Here is a 25,276-nt window from a genome sequence, read left to right as displayed (position 1 = left end):
AGTTTACCTGAATGTTCCTCGCTCTACATCCTGTCCCGACAGTCTGATGTGGATTCCCTCCTTCAGCAGTGATGCAAAGGCCATGTACTCTCCCAGAGCCCAGTCCACTGTCCGGTTACGGACCATCTCTGCTCGTCCTTTCAGAATACGGCTCAGACCTGACACAACAAACATGGTCAAGTACCAGAATATAGCGATGATGCAGGAAATGCTGTCCATGCTGATCAAAACCTTTCATTAAACCTCTAAAAATCATTGGCTCCTGTTCCCATAAAGCTTTTAATCTGTGTCAGACCTCCATGGATGGTGAAGTCCTCCACAGGAACAGATGAGGCCACCTGCCCGATGTGGTTCAGGTTTTCCTCACTCAAGCCGGTAGAGGGGCAGCTCATAGACTTTGGCTGTCCATCCAGGGTGAAAAAACCTGGAGATAACAACAGATCAACAGTTAAGAAAAAAAGATTCTGACAGCTTTCAGATGGCCAAAACAAAGTCCTCCTCTCTCACCAGGCCATGGGGAGTCCAGCCAGTGCTTGATGTGGAGGATCTTCTCATCTTTAGAGCGAGCGTATGCCTCCTCACAGATCTTATCGTACTTAGCAATCTCCTCCTAGAGACAGAACAAAGATCACATTATGTATGTTTAGCTTCTCTCCATTGGCTCCATATAAAATCCAGAATAGAATTAAAACCCTCCTCGTTACATACAGAAGGTCTTAACGGTAACCCAGGACTTAATATTAATCCTTTCCCACTTGCACTGGGCAAATAATCTCTATGATCAGGCAAATACAATGTGTCATGCAGTGTCATGCATATGACGCTCAGCAGTGTTTTTCAAACATGGATTTTTATCGTTCAGGTTTCAGGTGAACCAGAGACCAGGCCATTTTATGTTTCATTTGATGTTGTCCTACCCCATTTTGGAACTTTACCATAAACTTAATGAAGCATTAATACTGTCGATCCACATAACAAAGTGTTCACCCTGTTACGTCAAAGCAGAAAGGTGCGTCGACAAAAACAAATCTTTAAACTTCTCCCCTCTGCTGCAGTGGAAGAAGCTGAATGAACTTAAATATTGTTAAGTATTTTACATTTAACAACACAGCAGTACAGATGTGCCGTGTTTAATGTAACGAGTATTGAACAAGTCTATTCTCTCTATCAATAAAAAACAGTTTACTACAATAAAATAATTTTAAATATGACCAATCAAGACTCACGATTTTGCAGCTCTCCAAAGCATAATTTAATTTGTGCAACAAAAGTTTGGAATAACATTATACTTATTGTCTTACTGATGTCATGGCAGTATTTTGAGCTGCAAAACATAGTATTTGTGAATTTTGTCTGCTGACGTTGTTCAGAGTTCATATGTGAAAGAGGCTCCTCTGCAAAGTGTTTTCATGCGTTTTACCTCGTACTCCTGCCTGCTAACAGCTCCCTCTGCGATCAGCTTCTCAGCGTATTTCTGCAGAACTGGTTTCTGCTTCTTGATCTGTTTGTACATCAGGGGTTGAGTGAACATTGGCTCGTCCATCTCGTTATGACCCATCCGACGGTAACACACCTACACTGACAGATACAGTGAGTAAACACGCGTCTTATTCCACTGTATACAGGTACAAGATTTGCTGAAACAATGTTGATGAAACTGAGGATGCACTGACCAGGTCGACCACTACGTCCTTGTGGAACGTTGCTCTCCACTCAGCAGCCACCTTGCAGACGTACATGACGGCCTCTGGGTCATCGGCATTGACGTGGAAGATTGGAGCGTTGACGACTCGAGCCACGTCAGTTGGATACGGAGACGATCGAGCCATGCGAGGATCAGTGGTGAAACCGATCTGGAAGAAAGAAGCTACAGCTCACACACATTTATCATTTCCCTGCTTTATGTTCGGTTTTGTCTGTGCACCTTTGTTACCTGGTTGTTCACGACAACATGCACAGTGCCGTGTGTGGTGTGGGACGGCAGGTCAGACAGATGGAAGGTTTCATAGACGATACCCTGACCTGCAAACGCTGCATCTCCATGGAGCAGGATGGACATCACCTGAACATGCACCAGAGAGAGATGATTTCATGTCACACAAGTATCTAAAATTGGTTTTGGCTTTTTGAATTGTAAGGTGTAGTTTGTCAGTGTTGCTTTAGAACTCATTCAGAACAAACTGGTGATTTTCCAAATGAAAAGGAACTGTATATATATAAATGCTTATGAAGTTAAACAAAGAGTAAAGGTAGTTTAAATTAAAATATGATGTACAAGTAGGGCTGAGTCCCCCATGTATTAGGGCGGCTCACCCTTTTTCCGTTGTTGTCTCCACAGTAGAACTGTTCAGCCTTTGTCTTGCCCTGCACCACTGGGTCAACGGCCTCCAGGTGAGATGGGTTGGCCACCAGAGACAAGGTGATGTTCCTGTCGGTCACACGATTGATCCGACGATGGTACATGCCTAAATGATACTTCACGTCTCCAGAGCCCTGAGAATGGAAAATTAATTAAAAAACAAAAACTGTGAAGTCCTTACGTTCCTAAAACTGCATTGTGTTCAGATGGTACAGGATCTAACTAATATTCAAAGTGCTTAAAGTTTTCTTTTTACTGATATTAGAAGAACATTTTCTTTAATAGACTATACTATAAAACCACACACTCGTCATTTTTTGGCACATTTAATGCTGTACTGAAATAATGTACAGTAATAATTGTGAGGTACTTTTGTATGTATTCCGTCTTTGTTTATTCTTTATACCCCAGAAATGTAGTGGGGTAAATCACACTAAGACATTGTTATCTTGTTATTTGGTTGGTCTGACTCAGTGTCCCATTGGTGCTTGGCTACCAAAAAATGACTTACACAATACAAAATCACATGCACGGTGTCTTAGGCCTCATCATCCACTCATGTGTGAGCAGTTGTAGTAAATTACCTCATCAGCAGCCTCCAGTTTGGAGTCAAACTGACAGAAAATCTGTTCCAGCTCTTTACGGATCACATTGGCCAAAACATTCAGACGACCCCTGCAAGAAAGTTAGTTAGGGTGGGGATGAAACTCTAGTGTAGAAATACACTTAGTGAGCAATTTATTAGAGGCACATATTTGTGAAGAGCTTTCTTCACACTCAAACAAGTCCCTCTTCTTCATGGAACGGATCTCCCAAGTAGGATAAATTCTAAAATTTGCAGGATACAAATTGCACTGTGGCCACATAATTGGCTGATCGCATGACGAACACACAGTTGTTCCTAATATTGTGAGTGTTACCTGTGAGGCATGCCCATAATGACATAATCCACTCCACTCTCAGACGATTTGTCGATGATTGTCTTGAGAGCTGGGATCAGAGACTCACATCCCTCCAGACCAAAACGTTTCTCTGCAGACCACTTCTTCTGCAGGAACTCCTCAAACCTGGCGATGCACAGATTAATCCTACACAGTCTTCCTCATCCCCTCCAGTGATTAAATGGTTGTGCGTTGTGGTGGAGTATTTACCTGGTGGAGCGAACCATTCGGGCCAGTAGTCTCCTCTTCTCCTCCAGAGTGAACTGCATCACTCCTGGAGTCTCAAACTTCTGCCTGATCCACTGACACTGTTCCAGGTCATTGATGAACATGAACTCCACACCAATGTGCTGACAGTACGCCATCTACAAAAACAGCGCACAACCGAGGGCAGTGTTAGCACCAAGGCAAAGATCAGAGTCATATTAGCTTTACATTTTCAAACTTGTTTGGCAACATTTGTCAACTAAATCTGACCTCCAGACAAATTTACTGAACCTGATTTAATAAACCCAACACAAGATAATAGAAATACAAATGTTCGTAGGTCTTTCCAAACACGTTATTGCACGTTTTACTACTTTCACTGAATCTGAATCATGCTTTTCATCCATCCATTATCTTCAGCGTATTTAAAGTGGGGTCACAGTGGCCTCACAGGAGGCCTTGAAAAACATATAGATTGCTCACTTCCTTATTGTCAAAGCATCCTCAGATCATCTCACTTACACCTCCAGGCTTCACTGATTGTGTAATTTTATGAGCTCTGCATCGGACATATGTTTTTGACTTGGATTCAAACGCCTCAAACTTTGACTCATCACTGCACAAGACTTTATTCGAGTCATGTGAAGTCCACTGTTTGTGCATGTTGGCCAACTGGAATCGTTTCTTCTTAGGAGTTTTGTCCATGAGACCAGCTATCCTGAGTCTCCCACCAAGTTTCTTTGCACCACCAATTCATATCACAGCCCACCCAACAGGTGAGTTCTTGAGCGAGAAACTCAGAGTTACCATCACCTGTGGTAGCCCACTGCTCTACTGTGGGGAAAATGCAGAGACTGTATTTCAATGTAGCATGTATGTGAAAAATGTATATTTGCTCAATGGTTAATTAATATTATTCTACAATTCTAATGTGCACTTTGTCCTCTACTGTGTTTTCTGTCCCATTTGTATCCCATTGCAGTATGTCTCTGGAGACTATGTAGTACACCTTTATCTCACAGAGAATAACCTTCCTGTATCAATACAAGTGCAGACAAGTTTCTAAGGAAACCTGTTTTTATTTGGCCATTTTTAGTTTGAATTTACACTGAAAAAATAAATAAATAAATAAAAAAAACACACAGTTTACTCGAATTATAAAGGGAAAGGTAAATAAAAAAACTCATAACATTGGTTTACTGGCCAATACATTATTTAAGCAGAGACACACATGATCAATTTCAGAACATCCAAACTTACATTTCTGGACACAATGATCAGTAGAATGCCACAGATCTGTCAGGCTGTTAGTCCGAACAGTAAAGTTTAATATGCAAATTTGATTTAAACATTTTGTGCGTGTATGTGGAACAGAAACAGGAAGAGTCTTACCACTACGACGTGCAGCTCTGGAGCAGCAGAGGTAACTGACTGAACTAACTGACTGGGACAGCAAACAAAAGCTCACCTTTAAGTGTCCAACGTTCTAGAATAATGTGTAGCTGATAAAACCCGTCCCCCTAAATTAAAATTACCACAACAACCTTGCAAATTATGCACAGTTTTAATTTTGTTTATCTAAAATTATGCTTTGTAGCAATCAAACATACAGATGATATACTTCAGCATCATCACTCAGGCACACACTGTAATACAGGATATCTGTATTTACCTCCAGTCGCCGTATGATCTCCTTGAGTGGCAGAGCGCTCTCAGAGCCTCCAATGAAGGTGGTGGTGGGAAGGCGGAACACCTTGTCCAAGTCAGACTCATTCAGACCGTAGAAGCCTGCAGGTCCCATGATGCACCACAGGCCAGGATAAAAGAGATGGGCGAGCAGAGAAGGGTGGGGGTGGGGGGTTAGAGAAATTTTAAAAAAAAGCAAAGGGAGGTTGGGATCAATTTAAAGGTGAAGGACCCAAAAAACAAACCAACAAAAAAAACCCACACACACACAACAATGGATAAACCAATGTTAGTAATGAATGACAAGGCATCAGAAACACAATGTGGAGATTATAAATAGATTTTCTCCAAACAATGGACAGACAGACAATCAACATGCAGACAAGACCAGATCAACAGAAGAAGGGAAAAAAGAAGAAGAAGTAACAGAAGCAGTAACAGTTAGTAGTGAGGGAGGCAGCGTTTGTAGAAGCAGCAGGACAAGGTGAGGATCAATTGTGGGGTTGGAAAGAAATCTTAAACAATAAAGTAAAAAGAGATGTAGTAATTGTCAATGACACAAATCTAAAATGTGAATGAAACATCAACAGATGACATGGAACAAGACAATATGCAGAGTTCTCATACTAATTTTCTTTCAGGTACAAACTAAAACACTACCACAGCTACCAGGTCAGACATGACGTTCGAGTCCTGAACAGATTTACTAACTTTCTTCACACACACACACACAACTATGAAGAATTAGAGCGGCTTCATCTAAAAACATCTGGAATATTCTCTAACATCTCAGTGATTGTTTTCCCCCTCATCTCTTTACATAGCAGTCATGGTGCACTGTGCTTTACAAAAAAGATGTTTAGTGTCCAACTTCCTGCAGCCTGAAACATTTATCTCTTTATCTCTGTCTCAGTAAAGCTGCTTTAGTGTCTGCACATTGGATTTGTTAACAAGAACAAAATAGATTTTAATGAGACTGATCCTTCAACCATTGCTCAGCGTTTAGTTTGTTGGCATTTACTAATACTGTAAACTGCTAAATGTGAAAACATAAAACCGTATCCAGTGAAAGGTTGTTCTGGTCCAAACCCAAGTACCATGGCTGTGTTCAGACCAGCTCATGACACCAGCACTAAGCAGGAAAACCAACTACAGCCTGACTGACCCAAAGAAACAGTAAAAGGTGTCAAGACAAGTTTCCCCTAAAAGTTGGTATTGTTACTTTAAAGCTAGAGCTTTTTCTTATCACTGCCTCCACTGAGGACATTCAGCACGTTGGCCTTAAATACCCTCTGCCTCTACTGTAGCTTCCTGTTTCCTGTATTGATGACCCCCAGTGTCCTGTGCAATAACCAGCCATCTGATGATTGGTTGACCAGTCTACTTACTATATGCTGGATATTCACATCACCAAAGTCCTGTCCTACAGGTGAAGTGAAGACGAGCAGAGAGCTTTTTTTTTAATAAATGAAAAGCGGTTATGTGTTTAGAGACATGTGAGAGGGATATGTTGGGTTAATGGGAATTTAATGTTAATGCAGCTTTAAACTGATTACAGGACAGTAAGGACAACTGGGGCTCAGGAGGCAGAGCAGTTTTCCACCAATCCCAGGGTTGTGGGTTTGATCCCCGGCTCCTTCAGTCATATGTCGAAGTGTGAGCAAGACACTGAACCGGGTGAGTGTAGATCAGTGTGTGATTAGCAAGCAGGTAGAAAATCGCTATATAAGTGCAGACATTTACTAGTCTCAGTTGGGAGAGGAGGAGTCAAGAAGGAGAGTAAACAATGAGAAAGACAGAAGAATGAGTTTTAGGGGAATATTCATCTCTGACAGTATAAAGACTTCAGTCTCAACAACACAATGACCTTAAATCAGTGTTGAGCTGGCAGACGGACAGCTGATTCAGCCAATCAGAGAGTTGACACAACTTAAAAAAATAAAAAATAAAAAGCTGCAGAGACGCTGCAACAGCAAAACCAGAGTTACAAAGCAACCACACAACTGACAGCCAAGCTGGCCAATCAGGAAGCAGAGTTTCTTTAAGAACAGCAGGCCCTGATTATTGCTCCGCCTCCCTTCTCTCCTTGACTATTATTCCTCAGAAAAGGGCGGAGGTGGTAAGAGAGGGGGGGAACATTGCAACAGGACGACACTTTTCTTCTCTGCTAAAAAACAAAAAACAACCAGCCAACTGCTCTGCAGGCACAAACACATTTCTGATCATTACCGCTCGTTCTGCAGCCGACACTAGAGTGCGAGTGGCAGTCTGACTCTGAAACACACACATTTAATGCATTTTCACACGTGGAAAAATCAAAGGCAGACTCACAGCTGCTCACGTACACATACTTGGCTACAGCAGGTTTTGACATCACCCAATTTTAGCCCTGAATCAGTCACCGACTAATCACCTGATTAATGTACGATCTTTTTGTTGGACATTCGTTGGGTTTCTGGCAGGTCGCAAACTATAGTCAGCTATTCAAGTTGTCAGCAGTTGGTGGTATCAAAAGATCTGTTATAAGTAATAAGTAACATATTATTATTGGATTATTATCAAACTGTCATATAGACTTGATTTGATATAGAAGAGAATTTCCCAGGAGACCTAACAAAATCTACCAGAAAACCTCAGCTCCATGTTGTTCATTGGACCTTCTTGCTCTCCTTATATAAATGACTTAATATTCATTCTTAATACAGCTATAGAAAATACTTGTGGAAGCTAATACCAGTCTGATAATAAACTTAAAAGTATGATCTGCAGGATTATAACTTCCAGCTGTGACAGCGTGAAGTGGAATCAGTGGTATGACTTCAAATTAACAGAATATACAGATTCAAATGTTCAGAATTATTAATAGAGAAAATGTTAATGTGCCTTTACCGGAATCGAAACCATTTGAAATGTGTTTCTGAAGGACTGAAGATGACCACTGAGACAAATTTGGTTTTTCTTTTTGAACTAAGAGGCATTTTGACGGGCAGATTTGGACGCAATTATCCCTGATTGAGGACTAAAATTCTTTACTCTAAACTTCACTTCACTATTCAGTTTCTGTTTTATTGCTGTGCTGATGCAGACGTGCTGATGACCTCTGTTTCTGCCTTATCCTGTCACATGATGAAATGCATCTTGTTGAGTCAATGTCTGTGGACGTGCACAAACAGTGTTCTGAGGAATGCAAGGCAGCCATGATGTCGTCAAAAGCCATTACACCAGCAGCTCCGGTGGAATCCTGGGCTGTGATTTCCGGCCAACAAGTTTGTTTTTAGCAAGTGTTCTTCATATAACACAGAAAAGTGTATCAGGTAATGAGCACACACAGGTTGCTCTGCGGGACACAAACTGCAAGGCTGAAACATGTTTTCAGCTCAGTTGTTAGACTGACTGCTGTATGTTACAGCTACAGTAGTGTTAATACTGTAAAAGATAGCATAACTGCTTTTAATGCAAATATAATTTAAACATTTTATAACTGCCTAATAATCGGACCTGCATTTTTAATGTAACAACTTAGATAACAGCCTCCGGGGTTTTAAATCTTAGACCAAGTGCATCCTTAACTTCTTAGAAAGTTTCAAGGAAACCTGCTCATTTTCATCAAGACAGTCACTTCCTATTATTCATAACAACATCTCGATTTGTCTCGCTGTCCCTTTGATTTTTACACCACATACACTGTTAACCTGAAATAATGGTGGTCAAACACAGAGGCTGTGAAGTCAAACCTACATTTGAGTTTTAACCGGAGTTAAAATGGGACACACCTCCAAAGGGGGTTGAGACGGACAGAGCTAAGATCCTGTGGGACGTCCAGATACTGACTGACAAACTGGTAATGACCAACCAACTGGACAGTAGTTGTGGACAAACACAACAAGGTTGTTGTGGAAGAACAAGGTTTTAATGATAGATGTAGCAACATCAGGTAGAAAGAACATGTGAAGCTCGAGAAAGAAGAGCTACAAAAGATGTGGAAGGTGAATGTACAAGTGGTGCCTGCAATGGGGGCTGTGACCCCCAACATGGGAGAGTGGCTCCAGCACATTCCAGGAACAACATCTGAGATCTGCGTCCAGGAATAGCTAAGATACTGCGCAGGACCCTCAAGCTCCCAGGACCCCCGCCGATGGACAAATAGATATTTCTGGACAATACCTGCAGTTGAATTGAACTCAACCTTTGACCACAGTTAAAATATCTTTTGTTATATATATAGTAGGATGCAAGTACATGTATGTTTTCAGTGAAATAATCTCTCTACAATCTCTTCTACATTTTAGCAGGATGCTAGCAGCCGCTAGAAGCTATAACACAGCCACAACTACACAGACCAGAACACAGGAGACATTCAGTGAAGCTTAAAAGCAGGTCTGAGGCAGCAGTTCAGCTCAGTTTTATCTTTGGGTTTTACTTTTGTTTTATTTATCTACAGGCTCTGTGTTTACTGATGTTTTGTGTTATACTGTTTAATTTTTAGTGTTCAATGTTTCTTTTTAATTTACTGAGCTTGTCTGACTGTAAAGCATTTTAAAAAATGCTGTGTCTGTGTTGTCAAACGGATCTTAGCATTTAGCTATAATTAACATAATTAATAATAAGAGTCAATGAGAATGAAAAGTGCAAACGTAATAGTATAAATAGGATACAGTTCTCCAGGAATAAGTAATAGTCAGCATCCAAATATTAGCTGTCCCCACCACACAGAAAACACAGGGAAAATTCTAGTTTCTAACAAAAAAAAGTTATGCTCTTATTCTGGATGGATGTGGCTGATGACGGGGCATCAACTCATAAATCCCAAGGTTGGTGGTTCAGTTCCCTGTCCCTCCTTTCCACAATTTTAAGTGTCCTTGGACATCATCTATGTGCAGCAACCAAGAGGATGGTAAGAATTGAACATTAGGGGGAAAAGGGGCAAAAAGGGGAAAAAAATAGAGCAGATACTAGTTTTTAACTGAATCAAGTCCAGTACGGTGATTATGTTTTTAGGTGTTTTGTAGTTAAAGTAGATCTGATTTTGAATATGATGTTTACGACTGAACACGACTTGACTTACATGATGCATAATTAAACCTAGTGACAGGTCTAACAATTATTGGGTGTTCACTTTCTTACATTGTTCATATTTTTGTCCATCTTTTTATTTTTTTGAAAACCCTTTTAAGCAGTGGTGCTTAGTGTCAAAGCTGATGATATTGGTGGTTAATCATTCATTAACCCCTACACAAACAATTTGTGTTGTTTAATGTTTTTAAATCATAGATTGAGCTCTGCAGTAAAAACTATTTACTAAAGATGAACTAGTGGCTTCACAGCACTGTGCACTGACAGCCAGCATCACTGCCGTTTCTCATACCTCCAACAGTTAGGATTCTCAGTCTCTCCTTGAACACAGCCACGTCTGGAGGGGTCACCACAGGAAGGGACAGCAAAAGGAGAGACACCCGGACACTGTTAATGACCTACAATCCACTTAAACCCGACACCCATGGTCATTGTGCAACAGCTACAGCTAGAACTGAGCAAAACATCAGCCCCAGCATCTCAGTGTCTCCACCACTGTTTAGTCTGTTGACAATTTCGGAGGAAAAGTCCAGAGGTTTGGCTTAGAAAAGGTTTTAGACACAAGTGGTGGAGAAAGAGGGATGCACTCAACACCATGCTGAGGATAAAGAGTCCTCGATACAGAAGCCACACCACAACCAACCCACACTGAGGGTTCTTCCCAAAACTGGAAGCCATTCTGCACAGGTCAACTTATCTACAGCAGGGACGGGACTAATTCCTGAACTGCAGCAATGCAGAACTAAAAAATGGATCTGCATTCATTTCACTACAAACTGCACATTCAGCAGGGTGACTGGCATCAAAAATAGCCTTCACTGCCTGTCTCTGTAAAATAAATGATGGCAACTGTCCCATCTCCCAGCAAGAACTAAACTGAGCCTCCAATTAAAGACTGTGGAGACAAACTTGGTCCAGATAATTCGACATTTGTTAGTGGAAAGACTGAATGCACCTAAAAACGAACGTACTGCTCCAGGTACACAGTGGCAAGAGAAAGTCCATCAAGCCTTTGGAATTACTTGGTTTTAAGAATGAACTTGGCAGAAAAAGAGGCAGCTGAGACTCAGCTGGTTAGGCAGTTGTCTATGAACTGTGTTGTCACTCATTCAATTCCTGGTTCCTCCAGGCCACGTGTCAGAGACAACAAACTTCAAATTTTTTAAATGTCAATTTCCTCATGGATATCAACATTTAAATTTTTAATAAATGCGATCTAAAAAGTACAAACACAAACACAATGCGCTTCAGATAAGAACCTGCAAACAATGATCTTTCATCTCCAAAAAAAGGTTATTAAACAGTGAAACAACATTGGAGGTGTAGGTTAGAGCTACTTTAGTTCATAAAAACAAATCTTTTTTATTGGCTATTCACAAGATCCATCTGGTGATGTGAACTAACTATACCACAGAAAAATCCGCCTGTGATCAAGAGTTGCTGATCTGAGTCCACCAGCTGAAGCTCAGTAGAAGTTACTATTAAAGCAGGACAATGACTCTAAATGGAATGGAAGTAAATCCACTACACACTGGATTAAAAGGAAAGAAAATCCCTTTTAGGAGACAGAGGCCAAATTTTAAACCAGCGGAGAAGCTGTAGAATCAGCTCAGAAAGACCTTTACACCAAATATTCTCAGACCATGTGCAGGTCACACATTTGCCGTGAACATTGTGCAGGTCTGATTCACAACTACAGAAGCTGGTCTGAGGTTAATGCTACCAAAAGAAGTTCAACCACTTTTGGTTTTCCACAAACACTGGATATGGTCGACAGTAAGAATCACAATTATGTGTTGTTGACTTAAGCGCATTGCATTTGTTTTTACTTGTGAATTAGATGAAGATCATAACACATTTTATTACCCTGATATTATTATTACGGTAAAAACACAGCTCCTTCCAAAAGATTCACGTTCTCTTGCCACTGTAGATTATGTAACACAAAGCGACACAAAGGTTTTCCTTATGTCACTTTACTGTTTAGAAAAATTAGTAACTACTATTTAATTCAGTCAGTCTGATTTGTTGAACACTTTTCAGAGTTTTAACCAAAACTTATGGATGTCAATGACAAAAACTCGCTAGTTCCAGAATCTTGATTAGGCTGGTGATGGTTACTTGTGGGGTGTCACTTGCTTATAAGTCATCTCAATTATTAGTGTAACAGAGAAGTTTGAAAAGCTAATAAATACATACTCAGGGGTGTAAACCGCAAACAGAATAAAAACTGTGGAAAGGAAAACTCAAACAGAACACTTCTGTCCCACAACTTCAGGTAATAGGAAGCTGTGGGTTACAGGTTGAGAAGTTCCTGCAGTTAAAAATAACTCTTTGTGTCAGTGTGTGTGAACTTGCCGCAAGACAAACTACTGAAGCCACATCTCAAAGCCGACGCATCAGAGTAGAAGCCGAACAACGCAAAGCAAAAACAAAAGCAAATTCGCTGCTGAAAACAAGTCTAGAGCAGCAGGCTTCTGCCAACAGGTTCCAGAGCAGCTACAGTAGCTACCAATGCAGAACACAGATGCCTGATTTTCTTCTACAAACACAAGTTCTTCCTTAATTTCTCAGTGACTACACAAAGACAAAGGTCCATTTAGAAGCTGTTGTGGAGCTTTTTTGACATGTGATGTGATCTTCCTCTGCAGATTTACCCCAGTTGTAAAATGCTCAAATATGAACATCTTTATTTAATTTTCTTGCTTTTTTTAGCCAACAGAAGCTGTAATCTCACTGCAGGGTCCATTTCCAAAAGCTCAAGAAGCTCTAGCAATAAATTATCCTTAAAATATTTTTGTTTTATTGTTTAGACTGAGTATGAACGGTCAACTTCAACTTTTAAAGCAAACATGGATTAGATGTGCAGGGCAGTCTCTGCAACTTATTAGACTGTAATATGATCGAAAGCTCCAAAACAGCTGATAAATTGATCTTAAAGTGAGTTTCATTTGACAAAATAGAAAAACGAAACTTGGATTTTCATAATGTGTTTCTATCATATTTGTCTGCCCCACAGAACAGCTAAAGATTTTATTTCGACCCACATCTCATCAGGGTTCCATTTAAAAGGATAAATCACCTGAGGACTAAATCTATTCCTGTCTGTCCTTGTGAATCCTCTTAGGATCTTTCTCGACAAACTCAAGGAACAACGTGACCCAGGCTGTGAGGATGTCATGATCGAGTCATTTAGGAGCAACTATGTCATGCTGACAAATACTGTTTGTTCATTTATTTATGAAGTTTTTGTAAAAAAAAAAAAAAAGAAAACTTGAAACATAGTTGGATAGTAATTAACACTGTTTGATTTCTGGGTGCATTTGTTGTTTACATGAAATGTTCAGGGACATTTCCAGTATCTAGTGCAGGGGTCTCCAACCTTTTTTCCCCTAAGAGCTACTTTTACAAAACGAAACTGGCTGAGAGTTACTCATGTTTTGTAACATTTATACTTCTAGCTTATTTTAACCCAAATAAACTGAAGTGTCCACAACTCACGTTTTTGCATTTAAACATCAACAAATATTTTTCTATGTATTTTTGCATTAAGAGCATCTCTATGCATTTCTTTCTATTTTATTCACTTTGTGCATGCTTGATTCATTTGGTTTGCAGCCTGCACGCAGCTGGGAGGGGCTGCTCCATGAGGACGGTGTTAGTGCTTTGGGACATGGGATGGGTTCACGGCAGCACCCGCTGCTCATTGAGAAGAGCGAGAATGATACGTGCTTTCACATCAGCGTCGGCAAAAGTCTCCAACTACACCAGAAAAAGTTGCTAGATTTGTCGGTATTTTGAAAAAGAGGCTTTAGAGGGTCTGAATTCACACTTAATGTAGTGACAAAGTCGCTAAGTTGGCAACAATGATCACAACTTGCTCATACAGGTTGACAGCAGCGCAGCATTTCACAACCATTAGTCAAATAATCTTTTTGTGTAAGAAGGCGACAGGCAGGACAGTTTGTTTGCTGAGTGACCGCTAAAACTTGACAAGTCAAGTTTTCACATTTATGTCGAGCTCCGGAAAGCGCTACCAGCAGCAATGTGTTGGAGACCCCTGATCTAGGAACTACACAGAAGTAAATGTGGGAACATCCAGTCCTATATGAGACCGAGTGCAGATACGAGGAAGGAACACTGGATCATATCAAAACTCTATATTAGAATAAATGAAGGCAATGTTTTGACCCTAACCAGGTCCTCACCAGGCAACAGACCAACATAACTGGTAAAGTTATATTTACATTTGTTAGCTTTGGACTTAAAACTCCCTGTACTGCATTTGTGTGTTGGATCTTTCAGTTCTATGTTGAAACAGTACTTTGGCTACACTTTGGTCCCTAATTTTGACATATTGACCAAAGCACAGAACTGCATGCTGTTTATGACTAACAGCTGAGGTACTGGGTGAAGAAGATTGATTCAGAGTCCAGTGGAAGCTTGATTCCTAAAACTTGCATATTGTCATTTCAGATAGTTTCAGTCACAATGGCCAGTGATGTGACAGCGTGCTGAAGGACACCTGTGACATCAATGAAGTACACCTGTACATCACTGTTGCCATGTGAAACCACTGGAGGTCAGAAAAAACGTTTTCATTTGACGTGTATGATGTGTTAGCATGTCATCCTCTGAATCACTGGGGTTTATTGAGGTGTATTCACCTCACTGTTTTCAAGCACTGGAAACTAAACGTTTGTTTAGTTATGAAACAAGTCTTATCATGATTTGTATGTATAACACTATTGCATTATAAACTGTTCGGTGTCTAGGTTATACTTTGCTCCTTTCCACAGTGGTCATTTGTCTGATGAACACCTGGCAGGATCAAAACAACCCTTTTTCAGTCTAAAAAAATCCAGAACGCAGGCCCTATTTTTCCTATTATTTCAAGCTACATACACTAAAAACACTACGTTTAAATGTTCCGATTCGTAAAAGGTTTGTCAGGTTAGTCTTTTGGAAACTCTTATTTTATACAATCCAAAGATCCAGACATTTAGTACCATCAAAACTTTTCAACCTTTCAGAAGTTAAAATTAAAATGTTTTTGACTGTTGGTCAGTTTTAGAAACAGATTGAATGTGCTTGTGTGTGTCTGTGTGGGGGGAGTTTTCTAAGGGGTTTACTTTACGCCTCACCCAGCTTGTCAGAGGAGGTGATAATGTCAGTGGGGACACATGAATCCAGATCAGCGTCCATGATGCCAAGGGGGTCCAACTGGGCCACATGATGCCCTCGGATCTACAAGGAGTGACAACAGTCCACCCAGGACCGGAGGAGGAAGAGGAGGATGGAGTGTGGGGACAAGGTGCAAGGGGAAATGAGGTGAAACGGGATATCAAGAAGACAGAGGCAGGAGAAGGGTGAGAAGCAAGATGGAGTGAAAGATTCAGAATGAGAAAGGAAAAGTATAAAACAAGACCAAAGTAAAAGAGAGTTGGGGGAAGGAGAGGAGAAAAGAGGGAGGGTGGGAGGGAAAAACAACATTAACACCACAGACTGGAAGCAGTTTGTTTAGTTCTAAAATTCTCACCAACATCCTGGAAGCCGGTTTTGACCGGAGAATCATCAAAATTCACACAGCTGATTCCCAAAGGATCCAAATGGGCATTGTGATGCCCCATCACCTGAACGAACACACACACACACACACACACACACACACACACACACACACACACGTTACCGCCACACAAGAGTGCTGATGGGTGGGCTGCATTCGTGTCATGGTATTAAGGTGGTATTCCAAGGAACAGCTCATCAGAGATTGCTTGAGATTCTGATCATTATGATATCTTCTATGATAACTTTATTTTTATTTTTCAGTTTTTGGATGAAGTTGTTGTGTCTCTGTCCATAAGACCGGCTATGAGATCATTGGTACCATCGACAATAAGCAGCACCATCTTGGACTACGACCTTAATCTTTTCAATAGTTCACACTATCCTGACATGACATGGATGCAGCATCAGTACCACATCCTGGACGTCGTCACAGGTCACACTGAGGCTCAGAAAGTTGAGCCCATCAGGATTAACACTGCAGATATCAACTGAAATCTTACTCTGAACAATGACAAACACCTAAGATTTCCATTCCACTCTATACCTCCACCATTTTTCATCGGCTTCTTTCCTTTTCAATTATTTCATTTCCATAACTTATTTTCAATTATTTCTTATGTTTCCTTCCAATAGTTCTTTCTATGTTTCTCTTAATTGCATTCTTTTCTTGCATTACCCTTTTCTTATCTGTTCTTTTACTTTCTTAACATCCTTTGCTATGGCACAATTTCCTTGGCTCATTTCCCAAATATTCACATTGGTCTGATTATCTGTTTCTTCTTGTAACAGCTGCCATTTTAGAAGTTTCCTGTGAAAAAAAAGGTTTCTAAACTCACCTGGTCACATCAGTCATCAGTTTTTCAGATTCTCTTTACAAAAAATAAAAATTCTAGAATTCATGTAAATAAGCATATTTTCTCATATTGAAGAGCATAATTTTTAATTAAATATAAATAACCCATCTTAATTAGGCCTAAACACACGACCCCATGTAGAGTTACTTATTCCATGGTTGAGAAACGCTAAACCATAAAAATGACATTTTTTCAACAGTATTTTACAAACATACACACACATACACACACATTAGAACAGTTTAAAAAATTACATAAATCAAATGATTAAATTACAGATTTAAAGAGACATAAAAAGAAAACTAAACAATAACAAAAGCAACAAAACTTAAAAAGCAAGAACAAACATTTGAGACACAAAGTTTAAATAATTAGACAACTCCCTGTTATGGCTCATCCACATGTCCAGATTTGAACTGGAACACGGCTCCACATACACTTTATCCAACAACCACTGTGACATTACTGTTTGGCTTTGATACTAGTGTGGTCGCTTCTGCACATCTGCATGTGAAGCCTGCAGAAGACTTTTATTATTGTAGATTAAATTGCAGCATTGCAATTTGAAAGTTGCTTTCTGTTAAACTGTGACACTGTAAATGACTAATTGTTCAGCACCCAGTTTTAATCGATTAGTATTAGTCTTGGATGTGGTACAAGTCTAGCTTTAAGTTCAAGGTCTAAGCCAGCTGTGTACCTGGTAGGCCCTGATGAGTGACTGGACAGCCAGGTGATCCTCCACCAGCTTCTCCACATTGGGCTGAGCTCCGACCAGAGAGGAGAGCTGAGGAGTGATGATAGTCGAAGCAGCAGACAGTGGAGACTGGTAAGCAGCCCCGGGAGGAGCACCAGCATTAGCGTTCCGGAAAAACACATCCCATGACTGGACCAGAGGAAGAGCAAGGAGCAGGAGAGAATAAGAGAAATGTAAGATAAGGAAATAGAGACAAGATGAATAAAATCTTTAATAACTAAAAAAAACAAAAGTCTACTCAGCAAAAGTCTAGTGCTGTACTCAAAATGGAAAAAACGTTATAGTGCCAAATCTATCAAGCATACAACTGATTGGATATGTATCTTCATACATGGGCCACAACATGATTCAGGCCTGAGGCCATTTGTTTTGATTTAGCCGATTTCAAAATCTTATTTAGTTTCTCTTCAAACTACCCACAGTGTGTTTTGACATGGTGGAACTAAGGACAAGTGTACTTCACTACATTTAACTACAGTTTTGAAGTAGGCCAACATCATAAATAGTGCATTTTAAAAACAGATGCATGTGTATGATATAACATTGTCTTATTGCTTCAGCTCCTGGTGAAGGTATCAGCTAATGTGCTGTGAAGGTAGAAGGTAAAATTGGAAACACAGTAACAATACTGCATCCATTAGTGTATCACTAATGATAACATTAAACTTGCTGCTTGCAGCTGCATTTTCAACATGTCGCAATTGCCGTGGGTTGCGAGAACACAGGGTGGAACAATTCAGCCTCGCCCACATCCATGCTACGTTCAAGACCTGTAGGGAATTTGGCAGCCTTCCAATACTGAGGGTATTTCATCTTGGCAGATTTCCTTTTCAAAGTCCAAATTAATTACCATCATAAAGGCAAGAAATTATATTTAGCGGTTTGGACCCTGTAATGTTTTTTTTTTTTTTGGTCCTTTCAGCTTATCACATATGTTCAGTGTCGCCACAGCGGATCATTGTCCGCATGTTGATTTGGCTCATTTTTTACACTGGATGCGCTTCCTGATGCAACCCTCCCCACTTTCTACCAGGGTTGGAACCAGCACTACACGGCTGAGGATTGGGAGATGGGCTGTTGGGGGTTCAGTTTCTTGCCCTTTAAATGTGTAATTTTAACTTCTGCTAATTTAAAAATTCCCGATCTAACGATTATTTTGTCACTTGTAATCACACATTTCATCACATCACTTCCATTTTAGCAATACTTTGGTCACCTTTGTTACTGCATCATTTTTAGCTTTGACACTTCTCGGATATTTCATGATATCATGGTTCACCTGAGAGCCTGTAGCTCACCTGTATGTGTTCGTCAGGCTGCTGCTGACAGGATTTCCATGATAAAATTATGCCTAAAAAAACATTAAGCAAAATGGACGAACACATAGTGGTAATTTACCTTTAATGATCATGTCTCCATGACCCATATGTAGGCAAAGACAGGATGGCAACATTTATCCCATTAACCCCGAGATAAATGTTTGACTCTTCGTTATAAATAAGCTGAGGTCTAATAAATTGCCCTGGGAAACATCTTCACATGTGCTCAATAAGTTCCTACAAAACAACTTATTAACAGAATCAGAATCTGGCTTAGCTTCTTCTTAAGATGTTTGATGTCATAATAACCAACATTTGGCAGAGAACATGCAAACCTGGCAACTCTGCAGAGATACTGTAATAATACGACTAAGACCCTGAATCTTGTGAGATCAGTAAAGTACTGGTGGAGACAATTCAGCCCAATCTTGGCCATGAGTGTGAATGAGACTGTTTGCGAATAAGCTGACATTATTTATGCTGACACCACTGCAGAAGCCCCGAATGCTCACACACCCACAGTGTAACAAGTCTGTTACTGCACGTAGACACAGGTTTGACAGAGTGACTAAAAGAAAATGTGGGTTTTAGTTTTGTAAAGGCAGACAGCTGTTAATATTTGCGTTAACAGGAAGTAGTCATCCCTGCACACAGAGGAGGGAACAAAATTTGCCTGTTTCAGCATCACATTTCCACACTGATTCATTCTGGAATCATGAGTCAGACTCCGTTCATAAACACGTTGCTCCCACCGTGAACATTTTCAAACACAGCCCACCGCTTACTCTCTCTCTGCTGTCTGTTGTCTGTCTTTTGTTTTAGCTGGAAGTTCCAGCTAAATCACTATTTACAGCCAGATTCTGATGATGCAGTTACTCTCTACCTCCAGCAGCAAATCTATTTACTCAATTGCTGTACTGAAGTACAAATTTGAAGTACTTGTCCCTCATTTTACATTGCTTTACTTCCACTTCATGTCTCTGACAGCTTTAGTAACTTAAGAATCTAATGAACTAATAAACACAGATGTATTTTATTAATGAGGCAGTGGTCAGTTCAGAAAGCCATTTAAATCAGCTGCACCTTTACCTGCTGCTTTTACATTAGCTTTAATGTAATAATGAGTCACTTCCCTACAAACATTGGATTGTAGTACAGTAAAACACCTTTTACTGTATCTCGTGTTTCATTATGGAAAATACTTCAGAGATGGGTCTTTCTCCTTCTCACTGGTTTAATGGGATCTCAGGAAAAGGACTTAACGGGACGAGTTTCAAAGTGTCAAGAGAACAAAGCAACTGGCCTGGTGCCCTCCTCACCCACTAAACCCACACGGCGCCGTTACATTGACTGCAGTGACATGTTGTGTATGAGAAGAAAACAAGTGCAATGATGCATTTATACAAAAATCTGCTCGACACCAAAAAGCGAGGGAATTTGACCGACTCCTCTGCCAGCAGAGTCTGTTAAAGAGGCAATGCCATGTGGTTAATTTAATCTAATCTCAATCACCATATCTCAAGTACAGAAAACATCATGACCGTAACTTTCATGGCAGATTTGTATTTGCACTGCTACTCAGACAAGACACTGTAATGTGGATGTAACCTGAATCACATTTTAGGTTCTTCTTTAATGAGAAAAGGCTTCAGTGATGAGAATTCTGTTCTTTTTGGATGAAATAGCTCTGAGACGTTCTACCTGAATACATCACGGTTTGGAATCTGATTTAAAAGAACAATCTCACTTTGACATTTTCATATCAGCATCTTCCCACTGCAATAAAACATTATTGCTACTATGGCGGTCAGAGGGTGTTGGGTAAATGTTCAGTCCTGCTGTGCAGCTAATAACAGCAAGGTCACACACTCTCACTGTTACATAACAGACGTGTGACATGTAACGCAACACGTCTCAGTGACCTGAACACACCGCGCTGCAGGATTTACATGTTTCCACTAAAGAGCGAAGACTTTAAACATAGAACCCAAGATTCCAGATGAAAACCAGTGATCAGTGCATGTATTTGGGATCCTCTGTGGTTTGGGTTTTTCTTCTTTTACTTCCTTTTACTCCTACACATCAAAGAAACTCAAAATATTACATGTGAACTCGTTTCACATTTGTTCTGTAAACTGTGGTAGTAACTTCGCCTAAGGAATATTTGTAGGGATAAAATAAATTAAGAACAAAGGTCTGTGTTACTATAGAGACTTTGTGTGAAACAAAAACAGCAGAAGATAACGGTGGAGCTGATTGTATCCACTTCATGTACTGACAGCTGCTTCAACCTTGGTTAAGGTTAAATTGTTTTATTGTATTTTTAATATTTAATTGCAATTATATCTGACCAGAATTTAAAAGGACATTTTTTATGTTGCCTCATTGACACAGGAAAAGGCACATGGTACTGATGAGACCTTGGTGAACCTAATAAACTGACAAATCATTAACTGATCATTAAATTAATTAATTTTTACAACTGCAAATTCACATGAAAAAGTATTCCAGATGTACTTATTAAACCACCATGATGTTGCCTGCAGCCCCTTCTTACCTTATGAACACTCTTGGGGTTCTCCAGCCAGGCATAGTACATTTCCTCCACATAGTTTGAGCTCGTCCCGTTCAAGAACGGCTCAGAGGCCACCGGTGCTGAATAGCACCTGATTGGCTGAAACGTCCTTGTGCCACCTGTGGAGGAGGCTGTGATTGGCCGCGGCTGGCCGACAGTCTGAGCCGCCTGTGAGGCGGTGAGCGGACGCAACCGCGCCGCACAAGTCCTTAAACGATGCATGAGCAGTCCTTAAAGTATCGCACACACGGAGGTGGTCAGTCCAACAGGCCGGATGTCCTCACAATGACGATAGGAAATAAAAGTCCACAGAGGTCCGAACAGAGAGGGCTGAAGGAAATGTCCGTCTGTCCACTGAGACATGAAGAGACAGTGTTAGAGTCAGAAACGAGCAATGAAAGATAGTTTGTTTGTGTGTGTGTGTGTGTGTGTGTCTCACAGCCTGTGGGGATTTCTACTGCATTTCTAAGAAGCAAGTTCCCTAAAAAATAATTTAACAAATCACTGCAAGGAAAAACGTGTTGTAGACCACTGTATTAAACACTGGGGCTCCAAAGTCTACAGAGTAATTGAAACTATGAAAGTCTCTTCATTACACTAACACTAAATCATGAAGGATATTACGAGTACCACAGTGTAGAAATACTTAAATTATGATAGTAGCTTCTGTATCAATAAATGAAGCCACTAGTAAACGTACCCTGTTACTCCTTATTGTAGAACTAATTTTATTAAATTATAATTAATGTATTATATGTAAAAATCATTGATTTTAACCACTTACACCCAAGTACCTACAGATGCTTCTTCCACATCAATAACACATTGGCTTTTATTAGTTAATAAGATTCTGTTTTAACTATCAGTTAAGTAACTAAAGCTGTAAAGCTGTTGGACACTAGAGATCTGCACTTATACAGCACTTTTCTACCTATTGGCACTTAAAGCGCTTTACACTGCTTCTCATTCACCCATTTGTACTCACAGTCACAGTCACACACACACTGATGGGGGAGCTGCTATGCAGCTGGCCAACACTCACCGGGAGCAACTAAGTTGGGGATCAGTGTTATCTGCACCACAGTTTTATTATATGATAATTACCCAGGAGCAGATCTACATGCTGTTCAGACTTGTGCGGTGTTAAAACTAACAGGTGATTAGCTGATGATTTGGTGACTTGTGATGTTCATCCCTACAAGTAAAACCTAACTCTGGGTTTCTTATAATTTAAGTGTGAAAGGTTAAAACACCTGTAATGAGGCAAACATGCACTGTGTTTTTTCTTTTTTCTAAAAAATTTTAATGTTCTTACAGTAAGAACCTAAACACCAGTTACACGGTAAAAGCCATCAGAGCCTGGTAACGTTCGGGAAAACCTTCACAAGACTTTACTCTAACACCTAAATTCTAAATCGAGTTGTTTCTAGTGTGACAGACGTGAGAAGCTTCCTTCAGCTGCAGTTTCCCCGTCTGTGTTTTGACCTTGTTGGGTTTCCACTCCCTGCCTCAACTTTCCTTCGCTCAGCCCGCTCACAGCCCGCCCTCCCGTCTTCTCGGCCTCCTGATTGGCTGAGCTCAAGAAATCCCGCCCAGAAAGAAGACAGTGCAGCTTTTGATTTGCCCTGTCAACTGTCAGTCACTTTGCCCTTTCACGAGTCATGACTTCCCGAAAATTATTACCTACTTACTCACAACATTGTAAAATGATCTCCTTGAATGTTTTTACGTTTAAGAGACCGAACATGCAGACTGGAAACTAAAGATTACTGGTAGCTGCTTTGCGCTAACTGGCAACATGATTGCTTGTGAGGTTATATAATTAGCTGGCTAGCTACACCGAAATGCTTCTGCTGTCTACATTAATTGCCATTAGCACGTTTGGCTAGCAGCTAAACGGGTGCTAATTGAGATAACTTGCATTATGAAGCCAATTGTGCTGTCAAGCAAATAATTTCTCTATTGTTGAGGGAGCCACAGTTTTTAGCAAAAGCCAACATTCAAAGCGAGTGTTTTGAAAGATGACCTAACGTTAGCCCTTCACGGTTACTTAAAACGGGCTGCTGGCACGCTGCTAACATGCTAAGAGGTTTCTCAAATTCCCGAAGACGGATTTTATATTCTTCGAAAATTATAACCGGTTTCTGTCATTGTGTGAAACAGCAGGTCAAATCATTTCTCTCTGAACACACAGACGGGACAAAAATCTGTACATCCGGTTACTGACCTCGAGAAACACGTTTCAGCGGATCCTCTCTCGGCCGGTATCCCGGATGCCCTTCTCGTCTCCCGGTAAAAATGATGACAGCTCGGAGCGCGGAGCATGGAAGCGAGGCCTGCGTGAAAATCACGTAGCGCTGACGTCATCGCGTACATGGCGATGGGAGTGGTTCACGAAGAAAAAAAAAACAAGTAGAAGTTTAAAAAAAGTGTAGGGCCGTGATCGGGACAGGAAGAGACTGAAGAGGCCGGGTAGGAGGACCAGCTCTGTCCACGCCTGCTGTGGGGGAATAGAGTTAATTTAGTCGTATGTTAGATAATTAGCAAACAGGCAAACAAGACGGGCGTAGAGGTCACAAAAGGTCACAAAAAGGACAAGAAGTCACGGGGCGTGTCGTGTTTAGAGGACTGCTGAAGATCACAGGAGGCACTTTGTTGTTACAAGGCCCAGAAGAATGTAGCAGATACTGGCTCCTGGGGTCACAAGATCTACAAGAAGGGGCAATAAAAGGATTTTCTTGCTTCACAACTGCGTGCACCTGGTTTCTTTCATTCATGTTTTGTGATGTTAGTTCCTTTCTTGGGTTTGAGTATAAATAGAACAAGAGATACAAGTCAGAAGACACCAACATCCATGTGTTCTTCTCCATGCTGACATGTATTAAACTGAGATGGTTCATCACGCTGAGTTCGCTCTACAATTCTTCCAAGATCTTCCAAGACCTAGAGCTTTTGCTCAGTTGGTAAGGCAGTTGACCACGGACCACAGGGTCAGTGGTTCGATCCCTGCTCCTGGCTACATGTCAAAGTGTCCTTGGGCAAGACACTGAACCCCAAGTTGCTCCCGGTGGGTCAGGTGGCAGCCACTGCCACGGTGTGTGAGTGTGTGTGTGAATGGATAAAAGTACTACATAAGTGACTATTTACTATTTACCATCTAGTATCACTTGACTAGAAAAGTGGGAAAAACTTCTAACACACTGCCCACTGGACTCTGTGGAGGAGGTGGGTGAGAGGAGGATGTTTACCAAGGTGACAATACCTGTGGATGGACTGACAATAGCTGTCACCCGCTCAGGCAGTGGAGAGTCTGCAGCCTCCAGGTATCAAGTGGCACCTCCTTCAGGTGCCACTTGATACTATAGATGCCTTTGCTGCAAAGAAGGCGAGACATGTACAATTTCAATGAAAGCTATCAGAGACTTTGGATAAGATATTAGTGCTGCATTACACTTTTATGTTGTCCTGTTTGCACATTCTTCTTCTATAAGGCCATTTGTTGACAAGGCCCATTGTTACTAAATACAAGTACAAAGTGATCCCATGATCATTACAGCATTTCCATTTATGTTGTAGAATAAAAATGTTTGAGTTAAACATCTGTTTTTACATTATACATAGCACCTTTTTAGGACTTCCTATATATTTTCACAAAACCTGAACAGGAATTCTGGTTTTATTTATGTTTTTTCATTTAATTTAAAACCATGATCTCTTTTTATTGAGTGACGAAAAGTAATCTGTGAATCAAGTGATGATGAAAATAATTATCTGCAACTAAAAGAACACTCAGAGGCTTTATTTTTATTATATTAACACATCAGTTTATTCTAAAAAGAAGGAAATACGGCATTTATTGGGGATTATTTTTAGCAGCGGATTAATCCACATTTGGTCTGTAGAGATTATCTGTGGCAGCAGGACAGTGAATGTGTCA

At 40.5% G+C, this 25,276-nt stretch overlaps 1 protein-coding gene across 2 annotated transcripts in view; it reads right to left on the bottom strand.

The window, feature by feature from the left end:
* Positions 1-23,723, bottom strand: part of ogdha (oxoglutarate dehydrogenase a) — a 32,743-nt gene extending 9,020 nt beyond the window's left edge. Inside the window, exons 1-15 of one of the 2 annotated variants that reach the window (XM_067520130.1) lie at positions 23,567-23,723; positions 21,322-21,693; positions 17,389-17,574; positions 15,806-15,899; positions 5,180-5,295; positions 3,511-3,665; positions 3,280-3,426; positions 2,944-3,034; positions 2,314-2,493; positions 1,934-2,062; positions 1,674-1,853; positions 1,421-1,573; positions 508-610; positions 296-424; positions 8-158 (exon numbers count right to left, since the gene is read on the bottom strand). In XM_067520130.1, coding sequence (XP_067376231.1) covers positions 8-158; positions 296-424; positions 508-610; positions 1,421-1,573; positions 1,674-1,853; positions 1,934-2,062; positions 2,314-2,493; positions 2,944-3,034; positions 3,280-3,426; positions 3,511-3,665; positions 5,180-5,295; positions 15,806-15,899; positions 17,389-17,574; positions 21,322-21,561 — 2,054 coding nt within the window. In that variant the 5' untranslated portion in view covers positions 21,562-21,693; positions 23,567-23,723. Of the gene's footprint in view, positions 1-7; positions 159-295; positions 425-507; positions 611-1,420; positions 1,574-1,673; positions 1,854-1,933; positions 2,063-2,313; positions 2,494-2,943; positions 3,035-3,279; positions 3,427-3,510; positions 3,666-5,179; positions 5,296-15,410; positions 15,514-15,805; positions 15,900-17,388; positions 17,575-21,321; positions 21,694-23,566 lie in introns of both variants that reach the window. The other variant, XM_067520129.1, reaches the window with a different exon arrangement.
* Between the last annotated feature and the right edge of the window lie 1,553 nt (positions 23,724-25,276).

The sequence above is a fragment of the Channa argus genome, chromosome 11 (assembly GCF_033026475.1).
Source record: "Channa argus isolate prfri chromosome 11, Channa argus male v1.0, whole genome shotgun sequence".
NCBI lineage: Eukaryota > Metazoa > Chordata > Actinopteri > Anabantiformes > Channidae > Channa > Channa argus.
Note: the sequence above shows the minus strand (reverse complement) of the source record. Positions and strands in the feature narration are given on the sequence as shown.